General features: G+C 41.2%; 1 protein-coding gene across 1 annotated transcript in view; it reads right to left on the bottom strand.

Annotated features, from left to right (window-relative positions):
* Positions 1 to 15,980, bottom strand: part of LOC135544450 (astrotactin-2-like) — a 501,862-nt gene extending 485,882 nt beyond the window's left edge. The window contains exon 1 of the mRNA XM_064972062.1: positions 15,608 to 15,980. Coding sequence (XP_064828134.1) covers positions 15,608 to 15,938 — 331 coding nt within the window. The 5' untranslated portion in view covers positions 15,939 to 15,980. The remainder of the gene's footprint in view (positions 1 to 15,607) is intronic.
* Positions 15,981 to 20,741: the final 4,761 nt, after the last annotated feature.

Below are 20,741 nucleotides of genomic sequence, written 5' to 3'. Positions count from 1 at the left end.
CAAACACACACAGAGAGCTGTAAATCCATGCTATGCATGATACCATCACTCACCTTGACACGGCTCTTAGCCCACTCTAAACACGTGTGACCGAAAGGACTTGGGTATTACATGACTTTGCACTAAAACACTTCTTCTACGGGTTAATTAGTGCAGGATCCCAGCTCATCCAGAGGCAGACACAATACCTGCCAAACGGGAGAGTGTCGTGTATGTGTGTGTGTGTGTGTGTGTGTGTGTGTGTGTGTGTGTGTGTGTGTGTGTGTGTGTGTGTGTGTGTGTGTGTGTGTGTGTGTGCACTGAGCTTCAGAATGGGAGAAAGAAAGAGAGCGAGCGTGAGAGAAAGACAGACAGACAGACAGACAGACAGACAGACAGACAGACAGACAGAGTGAGATTGAGTGAGTTTATAGCATACTAATGAGACTGAATCAGAGATAACGTATAACTCATGTTTGGGGTCAAACTGCCAATTTCCCTCAAGGCTTATCAGAACTGTATGTTTGGTGGGACTCTTTACAGTAGTGTTGGCTGTGTTGAATTACGGTAAAGATGGAATCTGACAGAAACATAGTGTGAGTGGGGAAATAGAAATGGGGAGTCTGTAAAATAGCGCTGTTGAAACACTTTGAAGGTTGTGAACTTTCTTAAACACCTCGGTACCTCACCGCATGGCGCTGTCTTTGCTCCAAGGTGTGAAAGGAATGCTGATGTGATCTAATTTCATGCCTCTTAGCTATCCTTTGTTCTCTGTTTCATTTCAAATTGGTGAGGTTTTAGGTAGTTCAATGTTTGAATCTTAGGGCGGCAGGTTGCCTGGTGGTTAGAGCTGACAAGGTGATAAATCTGTCGATGTGCCCTTGAGCAAGGAACTTAACCCTAATTTGCTCCAGGAGTAGCGTACTACTATGTCTGACCCTGTAAAAAAAATAAAAACATTTCATTGCACCTATCTGGTGTCTGTGACAATAATACAAAACAACATCTTAGTTGTTTTTGGGTAATTGAAATAGAAAGTTATGAGGCAGGCCAGGGTACAAAGATCTGGGGGTAGGTAGAGAATGATGCATGAGAAAATGGAGAATGGAAGTCTTTGTGAAATACACAAGCATAGATAAAAGGTTTAGGTGTGTCGGTGGGATCCGTGATCATAGGGAGAATGTGTTGTGGTGGCTGTGCTCCAAGGTGTGATGGGAATTCTGTAGGGAATCAAATTTTAAGGTTCTTAAACATCTTTTTGTCAAGGGCTTATTTAGACAATGCCTCCTTTTTCCATTTTTCAGAACACATTTTTCGATCGTAATTTTTCATAAATAAACCAAAATGTATCTAAGCCAAGACACTGATCAAATTAAATTATGAATCACATTTGAGATTCTTGACTCAGTGCTTGTCTAAAAGCCAATGTAAATTCTTACCAAGTTTAATTAATTAAGCTCTGTTAGATAAAACATGTATAAAGCGTAACCATTTAATTTTGCAATTGCGTTACACGCAAAAATAAAGAGTCAAGGGGAAATTTTGTTTAAAAAAATACACTTTGTCCCTCTGAATCATACTTTTACTCTGGTATACAGCACACATCGAGGCAGCAAAAAAATTAAAGGAGGAGGACGTGAAGCTAAAATAGAGCTAGGCTACAGATAGAGGTCACCTTCAAACGGAGAGCACATCAGAAAAGCGAAAAAGCAACTGGAGCCTAAAAACAGAATGATACACAGTCTTTCATCCTGGCCGTGCTGTAGCGACCGGGGCCTGGCAGCCCGGCGGAAGAAGTTTGCTGGCCGTTTGGTAACTTTGATGCCAGAGATGGAGGTGATGATCTAACTGCCACTGAGAGACCATTGATTCCACTGTGCCTTTGATTCTGGTGGAAAGCCCATACTTTATTCAACATGAGACATTGTCTAGCTAACTGTCCATACTTATGGTGTGGTGAAGCTGATGGTGTACTAATACAGTGTATGCTCTATCCGAAATGTATGTGTTTATTCGTGGTTACTTTGTTGTCTAGACAAAATCTAACTTCAAAAGGATCAGTATTATTATAGTCTATGACAACAATAAACTAGAAAAATTCTGGATGCTGGAAACATATTGGATCTTATGCTTATCTAATGGGCTTTATTTAAAAAAAATGACAGAATATGTTCAGTATTGAAGCCGAATAGCAGGCTATATGTAATTGCAAACGGGAGAAAGAAAAATCTGTGAATCTATATGTAATTGTAAAAGTAATCATCTGAAATGGTGTTATGTAAGATTATTGCTTTTGGCAAAGCGCTATTCCACTTTAATTTCTCATTTCCTCCTAATCCTGTAAAGTTGGATTGGCCTTTTTTTCCTGGTGCCATTGGCTTTTCAGAGAAATGAAAGCTACTCTAACAACCGAAAAAGACTCAAACAGAATAAAATACCAGGTTTTTTTCATAGGCTGAAAATGAATGTCCTTAGATGAGAGTAGCATACTTCAAAAAAATACTATAGGAAACAAAATAGTAAGTATATACAGTGCCTTCAGAAAGTATTCATACCCCTTTTCTTTTTCCAAATGTTGTTGTGTTACAGCATAAATTAAACATTTAATGAATTGAGATTGTGTCACTGGAATTTTGTTTGTAGAAAATGTAAAGCTAAAATGTCTTGAGTCAAGAAGTATTCAACCCATTTGTTATTGTCACGCTGGCATAAATGATTCGGGAGACAGGCGCAGGGATGCGTAGCAGTTTTTTTTATTAAACCCAAATTACGCCATGCAGTGTAAAGGCACAGGGACGAAGACTAAACAAACACGTAACAAGACATAGGGTAGAAACCCAACACAAAAGAGCGAGGAGTACCTTGAATAAATAACACACGCGCACAATAATTAACACACCGGATGAGACCCGTAATCATCTGCGCAATCCACAATGGCACGAAAGCCAAAACACACAGCACAGGTACTTACACGCACCAATGGACAATGTAACAATATTCGACAGCCCAATGGAAACCAAAGGGCACATATACAAGTACTAATCAGTGGGAATAGGGGACAGGTGTGCATAATGAGAGTTCCAGAGGGATCCGTGACAGTACCCCCCCCCCCTCCCCCTGACGTACTGCACGCAACGACACTGGCCTCGAGGACGATCACAGGAACGCAGTGCAGGTCGATCAGAACCCGATGCAGCTGACGGATGGGCAGTCGCCACTGGCTGCCGAAGTTGCCTCTGGGTGCCGAAGTTGCCGCTGGCTTGCCGAAGTTGCGGCGGCGGCGGATGGACCAGTAGCAGTGGCGTCGGACAGACCGGTTGTGGCAGCGTCGGACGGGGCAGTTGCAGCTACCGAAGTTGCGGCACTGCCAGCCGGACCAGTCACAGCGTCGTCTGACGGGCCAATCCCGCTGTCTCCCTTAATGGTTGATTATTCTGTCATGTTGGTATGAAGAGATTCGGGAGACAGATGCAGGAATGTGTAAGGCACAGGGACGAAGACCAAACAAACACTTTACAAAAACACAGGGTTGAAACCCAAATAAAAGAGAGAGGAGGACCTTGAATAAATAACACACTCGCACAATGATTAACACATGGGACGAGACCCATAATCATCTGCGCAATTCACAATGGCGCGAAAGCCAAAACACACAGCACAGGTACTCACATGCACCAACGGACATGATAACAATAATCGACAGACAAAAGAAACCAAAGGGCACACATATACAAGTGCTAATCAGTGGGAATAGGGGACAGGTGTGCACGATGAAAGTTCCAGAGGGATCCGTGACAGTATCCCCCATCAGATACAACCCCAAATCCGTAAACATGGGCACCCTCAATGATATTGTCCTGACCAACTTGCCCTCTAAATACACATCTGCTGTTTTCAACCAGGATCTCAGCGATCACTGCCTCATTTCCAGCATCCGTTATGGGTCGACCACCCCTCATGACTGTCAAAAGCTCCCTAAAACACTTCAGCGAGCAGGCCTTTCTAGTCGACCTGGCCCGGGTATCCTGGAGGGATATTGACCTCATCCCGTCAGTAGAGGATGCCTGGTTGTTCTTCAAAAGTGCCTTCCTCACCATCTTAAATAAGCATGTCCTTTTCAAAAAATGTAGAAGTAAGAACAGATATAACCCTTGGTTCACTCCAGACTTGACTGCCCTTGACCAGCAAAATACGTATTTTGGCGCACTGCACTCGCTTCGATTAGTCCCTGCGATATGCAACTTTTCAAGGAAGTCAGGAACAAATATACACAGTCAGTTAGGAAAGCAAAGGCTAGCTTTTTAAAACAGAAATTTGCACCCTTCAGCACTAATTCCAAAAACGTTCTGGGACACTGTAAAGTCCATTGAGAATAAGAGCACCTCCTCTCAGCTGCCCACTGCACTGAGGCTAGGAAACATTGTCACCACCGATAAATCTACAATAATCGAGAATTTCAACAAGCATTTCCCTACGGCTGGCCACGCTTTCCACCTGGCTACCCCAACCTCGGCCAACAGCTCTGCACCCCCTGCAGCGACTGGCCCAAGTACCCCCCCCCCCCCTTCCGCTTCTCCAACACTCAAATCCAGACAGCTGACGTCCTGAAAGAGCTGCAAAATCTGAATCTCTACAAATCAGAATGATCCGCCAATCTGGATGCTCTTTTCCTAAAATGATCCGCCACCATTGTCGCAACCCCCTATTACAAATCTGTTCAATCTCTCTTTCGTATCGCCCCAGATCCCTAAAGATTGGAAAGCGGCCGCTGTCATACCCCTCTTCAAAGGGGTATGACGGCGGCCGCTTGCCAAGAGTTGCTTACCAAGATTACATTGAATGTTCTTGAGTGGCATTGCTACAGTTTTGACTGAAATCAGCTTGAAAATGTATGGCAAGACTTGAAAATGGTTGTCTAGCAATGATCAATAATCAACTTGACACAGCTTGAACAATTTAAAAAATAATCATGTGAAAATATTGTAAAATCCAGGTGTGCAAAGCTCTTAGAGACTTACCCAGAAAGACTCACAGCTGTAATTGCCGCCAAAGGTGCTTCTACAAACTATTGACTCAGCTGTATGAATACTTGTGTATTTCATTTTCAATACACTCGCAAAAAAAATAAGTTTTCACTTTGTCAATATGGGGTATTGTGTTTTGATGGGTGACAGAAAACAAATCTATTTAATCCATTTTGAATTCAGGCTGCAACACAACAAAATGTGTAATAAGTCAAGGGGTATGAATACTTTCTGAAGGCACTGTGATTACAGAGGAACGTTGCCATTAACATTTGAAAAACGGACAATAGAAAAGAAAGAGTGGCACGCTCCGCTGTTTAGAAGAAGCAGCTTGTGATGACGGCATGTGGCGAGGTGCCACTGACACAGCAGTCTGTGAGGACATTCGACTCCCAGGCAGAGGGGCACAGGAAACACTGCAGGCCGGGCATCAGCAGGGGGACGGAAGGACGGCTGCAGACTGGCAGAGGTGTCCGCTTCCCCTGCCAAAGCCGGATGGATGTGTTATAGCAGGGGCTGTCTCTTTCTCTGTCTCCAGCTCAGGTCTTTTATTGCCAGTTTATCATGTCCAACAGGCCTTGTATATTTCAGCTATAGAAGGGCTCCTAGGAGACTAGGGGGCATTTTACCCCCAGCATTCCAGTTTGGCTTTATCAACATGCCAGATGCATCAGGTCTAGGGCAAAGGAGGCGAGGAGAGCAGACAGAAATTAAGTTGACTTCGTTAAAACTCAATCACCTGACACAGTCATGCATATCACATTTTTCCAAGCTGCAGACGACTGGCAATTCAATCTGCCTGCCAAGGACTGTTTTTGGGTGAAATAAATATACAAAGCATTATAGGAATAAGAATGCAATAATCCTAATCAAACGGCATTGATGGAGGACAAGTCAGTGGGTTTAGTAGTACTGTACATTTCTAGTGCAGGCTTCAATCTGTGCCATGGTCAATCAAATTCTTGGATGATTTTGCGCTGAAGCCACATATTGCCATTCATTTATAAACCTCCCAAGTAATGAAATGAGGACTTGTTCATCCTCGGTTTTACTGTTAATTGCGTTTTCATAATTTTTTATCCTTTTACCTTTTAGGTTCTAAACCCCACCCCCAAAAGCACCAACCCCTCTCCGTACTCTGCTCTCTGTCTCCCACTCAGGTTTGTCTTTTGTTATCTCAAAAGCAGTATTTTGTCATATCCCAAATCAAATTGTAATTGCAGCAGTGATAGTACCTTAGAGGAAATCCAAAACACAGTACAAGCACCATTTAAACTATTAAATTATTCAACATCTTGTTTGAGGACGGACACTCTACAGAGTGACAGAATTCAGCCCAGCACATCGCCTTCCCCCCTCTACTCCACACCATGTCCTTATCCCTTGGCTTCTACTACCAAAATGTGTTTGTCTTAAGAGGGCTTCCATTAGGAAGTCACCACATTGGGTGACAGGGTACACCAGAACAGACCAAAGAGGAAGCTGAGTAACTAAATTGAACGACTTGTATAAATCAGTGTCGTGTTAATATGCATTTACTTACCACAGACTGCACAGCTCTATAAAATGTATATAGAACTTTTATACGTCTTTGGGGAATTGGTTCATAGAATACACTCCGATAGATTAGATGCACCACTCTGCCTGTTTCTGAAAGAATCCAGAGTAAGAAGTGAAAAAGATGAGTTACTTACTGTGAATCTGAAAGTTGGCCATAAAAACAGAAGCGTGGAACCGATCGGGTCTTGGAGAGAGACGATTACAGCGACAACAAAGCCCAACAGAAATCTATCAAAGGACTGACTGTCAGTATTGGACTCATCCAGCGAGGGAGGAGAAGAAAGATTGGTTCGCCTTTTATTTCTCTGTTGATGTCAAGATAATAACATGGACTCCTGGTTTCAATTGACACCAAACAAAAACAAGATAGGAGGAGACAGGAAGACGATCTATACTGCTCCATCCCTGGGGCTGTCACTGAACCTCTGGAAGCATGCAGAGCAAGGACTGAGAAGAGCCTCTCTTTGTGAAATACAGATGGGCACAATGGTACCTGATTAGTACACAGGCAACCTATCATTAGTTCTAGCCTATACAGTACTTCTCAGTCTATAGCCTATCATTAGTGTGAGTTTATACTGTATGTCTAATGTGATTGAGTGTCAGTTACATATTTTCTGACAGATATATAACCCTATGATTCGATGTGGAACTAAGTTTTAGCTGCGCAGCAACTGACTGTTGATGAAAGGGAAAAAAGTATTCTCTACTCCTACAAAGTCTACTCCTACACCATATCGCAATATGTTACGACTGAATTCTGGCCTCAGTCAAACAAAGCAGTATTTCAAACTAATTTTATGCTAATCTAAATGCAGAAATAGCTAGCAATTTTATCCCATTTGCACATTGACTCATTTGTTTTTCTCCAGTCAGATTACCCAACAGCAAATAGACATCTTGTCAGCAGCAAACACATGAGCAATGCAACACAAATGTAAAACAGTTGAAAGCAGGGACACTGGAACAAAGGAACTCAATCTGTACATTGACATTGCACACTCAGTACTCATTGAACAAGTGCAATTGAAACAACTCAGAGATGAGCACAATGTTTTAGATGACATTCAGATATGGTTTGCTTGGCGTCTCTGTACACATAGAGAAAATGTAAGCTTTCCCTACTGTTAAGCTATAGTTATATTAAGCTATTATAGACATCTGACAAATAGCTAATTTCAAGATAAATGTCAGATCAATGCAAATCATTTTTTTGATAGATGGACAGAGAAAGGAATGAACAACAGTTTGAGGTACAATACAAGATTAGAAAACTAAGACTGCTACCAACATGTGATGAGATGGTACAATGGTGCCAACAACAAACACTGCAACATAGCCTAAAGAACCAGCTGATTCCAGATTTGAACGCCAACCACAACTGGCCAGTGACACCACCTGTAACACACTCCATTACCAACACAAGCTGACCACAATTCCTTCATGATGACTTGGCTGAAGCCATCGCTAATGTCATCGGCTAAGCGATCGCTTCAGCAAAGGCATCAAGAAGGAATTGTGGTCTGCAACCCGTGATGATTGTAGCTCTACTCAACATGCATCCAAACGTCACAGCCTGGCTAAATTGTCACATTAACTACAAGCTTGAGCCTTGACACTAATTATAGGTACTAGGGGTGCGCGGGTCAGCTGTTTCTTCACCCGCACCCACCCGCAATTGCTAATAACCCATCCGCAACCACCCGACTATATGTGATGAAGTGAAAATCTGAGGCCCGCACCCAGCCCTAGCCAGCAAATATAGAAAATGTGCGAAAGGCTACAGTCAAAGACGGCAGAACGATTTTTGGACAGCTCGGGGCAGGATTTTTTACATGGTGATTTAGATATGTTTCAGCAGAACATTTCCGACATTTTGGTAGGCTATTTGTTGGTCAACTTAATTAGATACATGCAGTTTCTCTTTTGTCATTATATGTTGCCGTAAAAGACTTGCTCAACAGAATAATGCAGTAGATCAATAGAATGAAGGCTCAATAGAATGAAGTTTTCTCTGTCAATCTATCGCAGAGCAAAGACATTTAAGTACTGGGGAGACAAAATAATACTGCAAAAAAGAAACAGGAACGATTTTCTGTGCAAAAATGTCAAAATGACATTAGTTTAGACCGGTTGTAAGGGGGGGGGGGGGGGGAAGCTGTCACATTTAGCCTGCTGCACAGACCCAATGGACGCGCTAGTCTAGAGCACCTGGTAAAATTGTGTTAAACTCTCTCCATGGTTAAAGTAGGAAGAAATATATATCACTGATGTAACAATGTGTGAGTGTGCTACATTTACTATCATAATATATTCAAATACTGAATTACTTTGACATATTTAATTATGTTATGTTACGCTAATTTACCTTCGGTGGACAGAAAGTGTTACTACACTACACAGACTCCTGTTTTCACCCCACAAGTGTTACATGAAACACACATCATTTTTACCTCAGATTAGTCATGTTATTATTAAAGATAATTGTCATCACAATTTCACAACATTGATTGCTTAAAACACACCCGGTGTTTTTTTATCATACGCGCCAGTCCGTAGTGGGATTTAAAACTCAGCTGTAATTTTTAGACCACGGCGGCAAGAAAAAAATTGGACGGTCTCTGGCCTCACATGAATTGATGGATTCGAGGGTTAAGATAGCGTTCAAATGAAAGCCGACACCTGTCGCTATTTAGAAACCAATGTGAGGTGGTGATTCATGGGAAAATATCCAGTCAAAAAAAGTGTTTCCATTTCCGTGATGGCGTTGCACAAAAACATATTTTCTCACAGAGGTAAATTATTGTCCCAGTTACATTGATTTCAATACAATATCGATGTGAGTGATTAATTTGCACGCGCTACTGATTACAGTAGAACAAGCTTACCAATTCCAGTCTGGTGCATGTGCAGTTTATAAGGTACTAATTTATCAAAATTACAAGTTATCTGAACACAAGTGCGACATGTGTATAGGGCGTAACTTTTATGTAATGGTCTATCATGACTTATTTCAGCATATTTATTATGAATTATAAAACCGGTGTTTTGACACTCGGCCATGAATCAAAAAGACAACAAGAAGAATCAACAGTATCATTTTCAGTGTAAACTACCATTCAAAACGTTTGGGGTCACTTAGAAAGTCCTTGTTTTTGAAAGAAAATAACACTTTTTGTCCATTAAAATAACATCAAATTGATCAGAAATACAGTCTAGACAATGTATATGTTGAACGTGTCTATTGTAGCTGGCAATGGCTGATTTTGTTATGGAATATCTACATAGGCGTACAGAGGTCCATTATCAGCAACCATCACTCCTGTGTTCGAATGGCACGTTGTGTTAGCTAATCCAAGTTTATAATTTTAAAAGGCTAATTGATCAATAGAAAACCCTTTTGCAATTATGATAGCACAGCTGAAAACTGTTGCTCTGATTAAAGAAGCAATAAAACTGTCCTTCTTTAGACTAGTTGAGTATCTGGAGCATCATCATTTGTGGGTTTGATTACAGGCTCAAAATGGCCAGAAACAAAGAGTTTTCTTCTGAAACTCGTCAGTCTATTCTTGTTCTGAGAAATCAAGGCTATTACATACGAGAAATTGCCATTTTGAGCCTTAATCAAACCCACAAATTCTGATGTTCCCCCGGATACTCAACTAGAGAAGGACAGTTTTATTGCTTCTTTATTCAGAGCAACAGTTTTCAGCTGCGCTAACATAATTGCAAAAGGGTTTTCTATTGATCAATTAGCCTTTTAAAATTATAAAATTGGATTAGCTGACACAACGTGCCATTGGAACACAGGAGTGCTAATAATAGGCCTCTGTACGCCTATGTAGATATTCCATAAAAAATCTGCAGTTTCCAGCTACAATAGTCATTTACAACATTAACAATGTCTACACTGTATTTCTGTACAATTTGTTGTTATTTTAATGGACAAAAAGTGTTGTTTTCTTTCAAAACCAAGGACATTTCTAAGCGACCCCAAATGTTTTGAAAGGTAGTGTATGTTCTAGGAATGTAAATGGTACTTTTAACACTTCATCAGGTAAAACTACAGAATGAGCCAAAATGACAATGACAATGATGACAATCAGAATGTACCTTAGCTGCAGCTGGAATACCGGCCTGAGGTTACACAGAACTGAAGAAAACCAAACAGAACTTGACAGCCTACAAATACAATACCTCAGGTAACTAAGGCGACAGGGTAGCAGAAAGGTTAAAGTGTTGGACTAGTAACCACAAGGTTGCAAGTTCAAATCCCAGACCCGGCAAGGTATAAAACTGTTGTTCTGCCCCTGAACAGGCACCTAACCCACTGTGCCTAGGCCGTCATTGAAAATAAGAATATGTTCTTAACTGACTTACCTAGTTAAATAAATGAAAATATAAACTGTGCCCTCAGAAATGATAGGTAATGTCATTGTTAAGCAATGCTAATCCTTTGACTGACATAAGACATTGTCCCTACTGTATTTGACATGTTTTCTTATCTTCAAAGACAATGAGTAACACCAAGCTACAGAACATTCTGATCACAAACCCAAAAAGGAACAAATCCAGGGACTCATGCCAGATCCGATCTTAGCTCCACGATGTGCCCTTTCCCCAACAACCCTCTCAACTCCCCTCACTGCTCCCACATCAGTACACAGCTCAAACCTTGATGTGTGATTGAGATGTACAGCACTCTGGGCCATAGGGTATATACCTCTCCTCTGGGGCCAACTTGTTTTTGCTATTTATTTTTTCCCTCCTCTTACCCTCCACTGTTGCTTTCAATCTCCTATCTGCCAGACAGCTGTAATGCTGTCTGGAGAGAGAGAGAGAGAGAGAGAAAGAGAGAGAGAAAAATAAAGAGAGAGAGAAAGAGAGAAAGAATGAAAGAGAGAGAGAGAAAAGAAAGAAAGAGAGTGAGAGTGAGAGAGAGAGAGAGAGAGATGAGGATGGGAAAGTGGAAAGGCCTGGTGAGGACAAGCCAATGGTGTGATAAGATGGCATACAGAAACATGATGAGTGCTGGAAAGGAAACAGTGTAGTTGTCTACTGCTCAGTCATCTGGGATGGGCGATGGACAGAGAAGATAAAGGAGAATTCGATTTGAGCTTTTGCTCTTCCACTAGGTGCCTCAATGTTTTATAAGGTTAGCTGGTAATGAAGTGTTAAGAAATCAGACAAGTACAGAACTGAACACATTTATTTCCTTTGAATCCAAGTATCTCTAAAATTGAGTAGAAATCATCATCTGGATTTGCAAGTAAGAAGTACATAAGGTGAATTAAACATAACCTTTCATTCGGAGCAGGAAACTTAAAACTGCATACACAAACACACCCACACACAGATCTAACCAAAAACACTCAAGCATAACAATATGCACCATCTTGCCGAGGCCAACACAGAGCAGAGCAGTGGTCGCTGCATATGAAATACGTCTGGTGAGTTGACCTGCTTTCAAATCATGCTTGAACACATCATGTTCGGAGACGAAATAAAGGGAAGGATTCCACTTTGTCCATTTTCCTCTCTGCCCTCTATGCTCATCCATTTTCAGTGACACTTGTGGTAATAAATCACGACTGGGCCCTGTGGCCAGGGGGGTGAGTATCTGACAGACCGGTCAGTTAAACACTCCCCCTCCAGTCTCTAGGGCTGCCTGGTACCGCCATATTCCACTGATAAATTCAAATACAGAGAAGGAAACTGAGGGGGCCGAGTGGAGTCTCACTATTATGTTGTGTGTGTGTGTGTGTGTGTGTGTGTGTGTGTGTGTGTGTGTGTGTGTGTGTGTGTGTGTGTGTGTGTGTGTGTGTGTGTGTGTGTGTGTGTGTGTGTGTGTGTGTGTGTGTGTGTGTGTGTGTGTGTGTGTGTGTGTGTCTCCATGTCTCTATCTGTGTCACTGTCTGGGTTTCATATTGTGTTCATCTGTGTGCAGTAAGGCCTAAGGCTTGGTATCATCCTGTGGCGTCAACAAATTGTTGTTATTTTAGAAAGTACAAACTGCAAGGAATACCACCACATGGGAAAAAAGACAGTGTTGACACAAAATATCACTGTACCGTATGGCTATCTTCATGTTGACTTGTCATACTGTCAAACTGACTGTCATACTGACATGAAAACCTGGACATGCTATTGTGAAAGTGGATATCAACTGTCAGTTTGGATACAGTTACTATACATTTCCTAAAAATAACCTTGGAGTCCCCTTTGGCTGTCCCAGCCAGGCAGCCCAGTGATCGAGCTTCTATACTAACTTAAATCAAGACCTGACGAAATCCATCTCCTCCCCCTATACAAAGAGCAGCCATGGCGTGAGCGCAACAAATTTGCTGGTGGGCTGAATGGGAGGACACAGAGTCCCAACTCGAGTCGATGCATGTCCGTAATGGGAAAAGAAAGCGATTTACAAGCTTATGCTCCAGACCCTGCAGTCTGTTTAGTCTGCAGTCTCAATGCTGCTGAGAAACAGAAAGAGACAGAGAGAGGGCAAATGGTGACTGATGTTGACATGGTTGTTGAGAGAGAGAGAGGGAGAGAGAGAGAGAGAGAGAGAGAGAGAGAGAGAGAGGGGGGGGAGAGAGAGAGAGAGAGAGAGAGAGAGAGAGAGAGAGATGTTCCACAACACATCCAGGCTACTATACTATCCAGTATTTGTGCACGGTTCAAGTAAAAAATGTACGGTATGAATCTTTGCGATTGTGTGAACCAGAACAGTTCCGTTTCAGGTAAATGAGCTCCCATATGATTCATAAACAGGGAGTAATAATAATAATAATAACTTTATTTGTATAGTGCTTTTCAATACAAGAAACAAAGTGCTTCAAATCCTAAAATAAAAGTACTAACAAAGAAACAAAGACAGGAAAAAGGAAGATTAAAAAAGATTGTGTGTCTTCAGCAGGGATTTAAAAAGAGGCACTGAATCTGCAAACCTGATCTCCTCTTGCAGACCATTCCAAATTCTAGGGGCCCGAATGGAAAATGCCTGATCTCCTTTTGTTTTTAACCTAGTCTTTGGAATGGTCAACAGTGGCCTGTCAGGATCTCATGCTGTGTCCTGGCTTGTAGGGAGGGAGGTAAAAGATCAGAGATATAGGGTGGGGCTAAACCAAGGCTAGACGTAAATGTCAACATTTAAATGTGTGTGTGTGTTTCAATCTGTGTGTGTTTAAATGTTTTGAATCACATTTAAGTCTAGGCTTGGTTTAGCCCCAACCAATATCACTGATCCTTTATCTCCCTATGAGCCAGGATGCAGCTTGAGATTCTCTGGCAGGGCACTGTTGTACATATCAACCAGTTTGTCACAGTTTGTTGCCCTACACAGATACAATAAGTGACTACTACCTCTGAATGTGAATATAAAACAACCTTGCTGTTTGCTTTCACATTGCAATAACACAGCCTACAGTCGACAGTCATAGACTGACCAGGTGAATCCGGGTGAAAGCTATGACCCTTTATTGATGTCGCTTGTTCAATCCACTTCAATCGGTGTAGATGAATGGAAGGAGACGGGTTAAAGAAGGATTTTTAATCCTTGAGACAATTGAGAATGCATGTCCTTCAGAGGGTGAAAGGGCAAGACAAAATATTTAAGTGCCTTTGAACGGGCTATTGTAGTAGGTGCCAGGTGCACTGGTTTGAGTGTGTCAAGAACTGCAACCCTGCTGGGTTTTTCATGCTCAACAGATTCCTGTGTGTATCAGGAACGGTCAACAACCCAAAGGACATCCAGCCAAATTGACACAACTGTGGGAAGGATTGGAGTCAACATGGGCCAGCAACCCTGTGGAATGCTTTCGACACATTGTAGAGTCCAAGCCCCCAAAAATTGAGGCCGTTCTGAGGGCAAAAGGGGGTGCAACTCAGTATTAGAAAGGTGTTCCTAATATTTCGTACACTCAGTGAATATTATTTCATTGGGTGGGAGGTGTTAATGTTTGGCTTATAGGATTCACTATGTGTATGTGACCTGAAGATTGACAACTATGGTCCAAGACTGCTATCCTAAAAAGGCTACGTTTACACAGGCATCCGAATGCTGATAATTTTTCCACTATTTGGTATTTTGACCAATCACATCAGACCAATTCACAGCAGATATTTTTCAGAGCTGATCTGATTAATCAAAAGACTAATTAGTGAAAAAAATGCTCTGAATTGGGCTGCCTGTGTAAGCGCAGCCAAAGAGAGTGACAGAAATGGAACACTACTCATTCAATGCAAGGCAGAGTCAACCTCATATGTGGGCCATCGCCCATACTCTTACAAACTGCAATGACAAAATGATGACATTGTAGCAATCTTACATTATTATGTATTTCTTAATCACACTGCATTCAAAACTGCATTCGTCCTAGTCTTTGCTATGAAAAATGTGTTGATAAAAGACAAAATACCAATTTCATGAGAATTTGCATGGCTGAATTGCAATCTATGCATTCCCTTACTGCCTGATTAGGCTATGCATATGACACAGTCATAATTTGTCATAGGACACAAGAGAGACCTAATTAGTGTGTGTGTGTGTGTGTGTGTGTGTGTGTGTGTGTGTGTGTGTGTGTGTGTGTGTGTGTGTGTGTGTGTGTGTGTGTGTGTGTGAGAGAGAGAGAGAGAGAGAGAGAGAGCGAGAGAGAGAGAGAGAGAGAGAGAGAGAGAGAGAGAGAGAGAGAGAGAGAGAGTACAGCAAACGAGTACAGTGTTGACTTGGTTGTTGCGTTTTCATTACGCGAGTGGTGTCCAGGTACAGTATTAAGTTCGCAAAGCTGTTTTACTTGCTCTTCCCCTTGATTAGCCCACACGCCCCTGCTTGGGTTTGCATGTTAAGATGCCATTATATTTTCAACCTTAGATTACGCTTCATAGTGTAGAATAAATATTTAAAGAGAATGTACGGAAACAAATAACGTAATTTGGTAATATAACCTACCACCGGCCAGGCACATGCCAGGCAATTCAAAGCTGGTAACGGATATCATTGCGTAATGGGGGACAGTGATCATACAGTAACATTACAATGTTCTTACCCAGTGTGAAGTATGGGAGAGCGGTGTTGTCGAGATCATCCATAACGGAAATTCTTCCAGGTAGGTCTGTTCTAACGAATAAAAGGAGCCGGGACTCCCCTCCTCCTCCGGCCACGCTCCCCGAGCCAACGCCGGTGAAACTGAACTCATTCTCTCGGAGTACAGGAAGGGTAGAAACGGTAACGGTTTTAACTTCACAATGGCTCTCGTCGTTTTCCTTCTCCCTCTCCTCTTCAAGCATCGCTCCCCCTCTGTTTGCCCGGACTGTAGCGGTCCCGGTCAGCAAGAGCCCCAGGAGGAGGACGACGTGGTGCGATAGTCTCCTTGCCATCCCGATCCCTTTGCGCGGTACTCTAGCTTTGAGTGTGGCTCATAAACTGCTTGTTCGTTTATACTACAGCCACTGCACGCGCACGGTAGTCATGTCTGTCCAGGAGGCGGCAGCACATGTGTAGTCAGATCTGTAATAATATGAATTTTAACCACATTCAAAAGGTCATATATCCATAAATGCAAGGCTCACTACATGCAATCATACATCATTTAAAAGCCAATTTTATAGAACATGTTACAAACTGGACTATACAGTACTGTCAAAAGTTTTAGAACAACTACTCGTTCAAGGGTTTTTCTTTATTTTTCCTATTTTTTACATTGTAGAATAATAGTGAAGACATCAACACTATGAAATAACACATATGGAATCATGTAGTAACCAAAAAAAGTGTTAAACGAATCAAAATAAATGTTATATTTGAGATTCTTCAAATAGCCACATATTGCTTTGATGACAGCTTTGCACACTCTTGGCATTCTCTCATCCAGCTTCACCTGGAGTGCTTTTCCAACAGTCTTGAGGGAGTTTATGCTGAGCTCATCACTCTGAGTTCCGACTCATCCCAAACCATCTCAATTTGGTTGAGGTCAGAGGATTGTGGAGGCCAGGTCATCTGATGCAGCACTACATCACTCTCCTTCTTGGTAAAAATAGCAATTGTACAGCCTGGAGGTGTGTTTGGCCATTGTCCTGTTGAAAAACAAATGATAGTCCTACTAAGCTCAACCCAGATGGGATGGTGTATTGCCGCACCGGTCTAATGTCCATTGCTCGTTTTTCTTGGCCCAAGCAAGTCTCTTCTTTTTATTTGTGTCCTTTAGTTGTGGGTTCTTTGCAGCAATTCAACCATGAAGACCTGATTCTCACAGTCTCTTCTAAACAGTTGATGTTGAGATAAGTCTGTTTCTTGAACTCTGTGAAGCATTTATTTGAGGTGACATTTCTGAGGCTGGTAACTCTAATGAATTTATCCTCTGCAGTAGAGGTAACTCTGGCTCTTCCATTCCTGTGGCGGTCCTCATGAGACCCAGTTTCATCTTCGCGATTCGCGAAGTGTGACAGCACTTCAAGAAACTTTCAAAGTTCTTGGAATTTTCCATATTGACTGACCTTCATGTCTTAAAGTAATGATGGACTGTCATTTCTCTTTAAGCTGTTCAGCTCTCTAAGCTGTTCTTGCCATAATATGGACTTGGTCTTTTACAAATAGGGCTAGCTTCTGTATACCTCCCCTCCCCCCACACCCACACACACACACACACACACACACACACACACACACACACACACACACACACACACACACACACACACACACACACACACACACACACACACACACACACACACACCTTGTCACAACACAACTGATTGGCTCAAATGCATTAAGAAGGAAAGAAATTCCACAAATGAACTTTTAACAAGGCACACCTGTTAATTGAAATGACTTCCAGGTGACTACCTCAAAAAGCTGGTTGAGAGAATGCCAAGAGTGTGCAAAGCTGTCATCAAGGCAAAGGGTGGCTATTTGAAAAACCTCAAATATAAAATATATTTTGATTTGTTTAACACTTTTTTTGGTTACTACATGATTCCATATGTGTTATTTAAAAGTTTTGATGTCTTCACTATTAACCTACAATGTAGAAAATAGTAAAAATAAAGAAAAACACTTGAATGAGTAGGTGTTCTAAAGCTTTTGACCGGTAGTGTATGGAGTACCTTTCTTTGAAGAGATCGTGATATCTCATGCATCTTTTATCATGCAAGATAAGTGATATCTCATGCAATGAGAAATCGCCTCATTTGCATATTTTAATACAATATTTCAGAAGATTTCTAATGCAAAAAAGTGTTATATTGGTGTCTATATTCAGCTGGTAAATTGTGATATGATTAAGGGTGGAAAAAGTTATCAGCTATCAGCGTGTGGTGTCTCGCCTTAAATAAGATTATTATTATTATTTTATTTTTTATTGAATGACAGATCTGTAAAACATTATCTTAAATATAAACCATCAATTTAATAAATACTATTGGTGTTAAATATGAGGTTTTTTTTAAATGTACACATTTTTATTTGTTTTACTATATCAATATGTATTTGTTGTCTATATTTTGGTGTCAAACTGGTGGCAGTTGAGAAAAAAGTCAGTAGTTGTAATAGTTGCAGAATTTACTGAAAATAATGCCATTGTTGATTTGTTGCTTTCTTCATTAATTAGGCTATTTTCTCTTGAACCATATGGTCTATCTATTAGAACCTCATGGGCAATATGGACATATATAACACATGAATAGTATATATGAATACATTTTTTTAAATGTATTAAATTATACAGTATATTAACAAAGTTACAATAGATAGATTTTCTGCACCAAAATTACTGAAGATTCCGGTAAATTTCGTAAATTGCCGATAGCTTTGCAACCCTAACAGAGAGTTATCAGATATGTCAGTCTTCATGTTTTCTCCCACAGTAGCCGGCCCCTGTGTGACCCAGGCTCAGATCAACCTCTGTTTACCCATTTCACTTCATTATAACCATCTGATTCTAGTCCAGCAGTGGTCTGCTAGGGTTATTTTTAACATCTCCATATGGGTATCCCGTTTTTCTGGGCTTACTTTGCGTCAACATTCTGGGAAGATTTCCTTGGTCCTTTGGATAAACTAGAATGGCATGTCCATGTGTCTTTTTGATAACCTATGTCCAAAGGTTTAGCCTTATATTTCATCCATAGTGAATTGATTTTGGATTATATTTACTATTCTTCAATGTACTAACACTATTACAGTCCTATTTTAATGGCTTCCTTTATTCATCCCAATATTGCTTAAAATACGTTGGTGTATTCAAATGTCACAGTATCTCTCCATTGCATCGTTGACTACAAAGAATAGCCTAAAGGGCCAATCTGACATGTTTTCATCTTCTCGTGGTTAAAGTGCTGACACAATGCAGAAACGACTCTTCAGCGACGCCACACAGTGTGCCAACAGAGCACATATATTTTGCAGACATGACTTTAGCAGCTGGATTGTACAGAACACTGTAAGCCTTTTGTGGGTAAGTGGTCAAAGCCATTGAGAGGAGATATCTAAGTGTGTGTGTGTGTTAAACACTGTCCCTTGTTGGTTATATGAGATTTATTTCCAGCAAAATTGCCTCGACCTCTATGCCAAGGAGTCTTCTGATTCCCCAAAATTGAATTTGACAGACAACAAGGTAACGGCCGCTGGACTAGACGGAGACGCTAAACAGGTTTCCACAGCGTAATGAGTCCGGGCCTCCTCTCTTCCCTCTCTACCCTTCCTCTTTCAACAGGATAGCTATGGCTGTGTGCTGATTTACTACAAATAAATGAACAATTTGTCTCCCCTTTTCAGGGTTCCGGGAGTTGTGCAGTCAACAACCACCATGTAATGGCCGAGAGTGCCCCATGTCACCAACATCATATAGCACAAACATAGGTTCTGAAATTGTATTTCTTGACATAAAGTGTTCATGGAATAAGTACCATGTATTTAAATATGCATGATGGAAATATAATTTTTTATTAAATCCATTAACAATTAAATGCTATTTCCGACAGCTGTGTCGGCAAGAGGCAGAGCATGATTCCAAAGAGCTGGGACTTCCTAATATAATTTTCCAGCTGGCAGTGGACAATTGATATGCAAAGCTCTGTGGGATTCACGCTGTGTTCATAACCAAGAGGGAAGGTGGTAATTACCAGTTGTGATGTTGGAATTACCAGTTGGATGCATTCACATGCTTTGAACTAGTTTAGAAAAGCCGATTGGCTAATGGACAAGAAGCTGTGTCAGCCATAAACTAAAATGTACAGCTATCATGCTTCATTGTGTCCCGCCACCCACCAACCGCCAACACCTCTTTTACGCTACTGCTAATCTCTGTTCATCATATATGCATAGTCACTTTAACCATATCTACATGTACATACTACCTCAATCAGCCTGACTAACCAGTGTCTGTATGTAGCCTCGCTACTGTTATTTTTCACCGTCTTTTTACTTCTTTACTTACCTATTGTTCACCTAATACCTTTTTTGCACAATTGGTTAGAGCCTGTAAGTGATTTGTATTCGGCGCACGTGACAAATAAACTTTGATTTGATTTGAGAAACAAATTATAGTGTTAAAAAAACGTACTACTAAATAGCTCTTTGTAAATAATTTTGCTACGAAGGTCATTGAATTAGTAGGTGACTTCAGAGGTCAGCACTTGGGAGAAGTCGGAGCTCAGGGACAGTAGACGTGTTTCTCACTAGTAAGTATGATTTGGAGAGGCGTTCATGTTGATTTTTCCAGGTTGTGGCTGGTAAATACCACATTCCACTTGGTCATGAACACAGCAGAAAGCCAGGCTGTTGCTTCTTCAAATCAAATTGTTGTCCCCTTTATACAGCGTGGCACTTACCCAACGTTTATTCCATTGCCATCCTTTATATCAACAGAAGATGTGAAAGACGTACACACTGTAAGGTAGCTACACCTGGATTCCAGCATCTGTTAAACTACTTAATATTTCAGTAAGATGTCATTTTTTCGTAGGCCTAATAGACAGGTCAGGATTTTAAATGCACTATGTAAAGCCAGGCTCTCAGATGAACCTATGGAGAGAGGGAGGGAGGAGGGGTCAGAGAGAGAGGAGTGAGACTGCACAGCATGTTGGCATTTATTGGGATGGCTCATATACTGGAGGGAGCTCTGCAGTGTTGTCACTAGCTGGAACAAAGTCATAATATCGCATTTAAAATCTAAACCTAACCTT

The sequence above is a fragment of the Oncorhynchus masou genome, chromosome 8 (assembly GCF_036934945.1).
Source record: "Oncorhynchus masou masou isolate Uvic2021 chromosome 8, UVic_Omas_1.1, whole genome shotgun sequence".
In the NCBI taxonomy this organism is placed as follows: Eukaryota; Metazoa; Chordata; class Actinopteri; order Salmoniformes; family Salmonidae; genus Oncorhynchus; species Oncorhynchus masou.
This window is presented reverse-complemented; position numbering and strand designations above follow the sequence as displayed.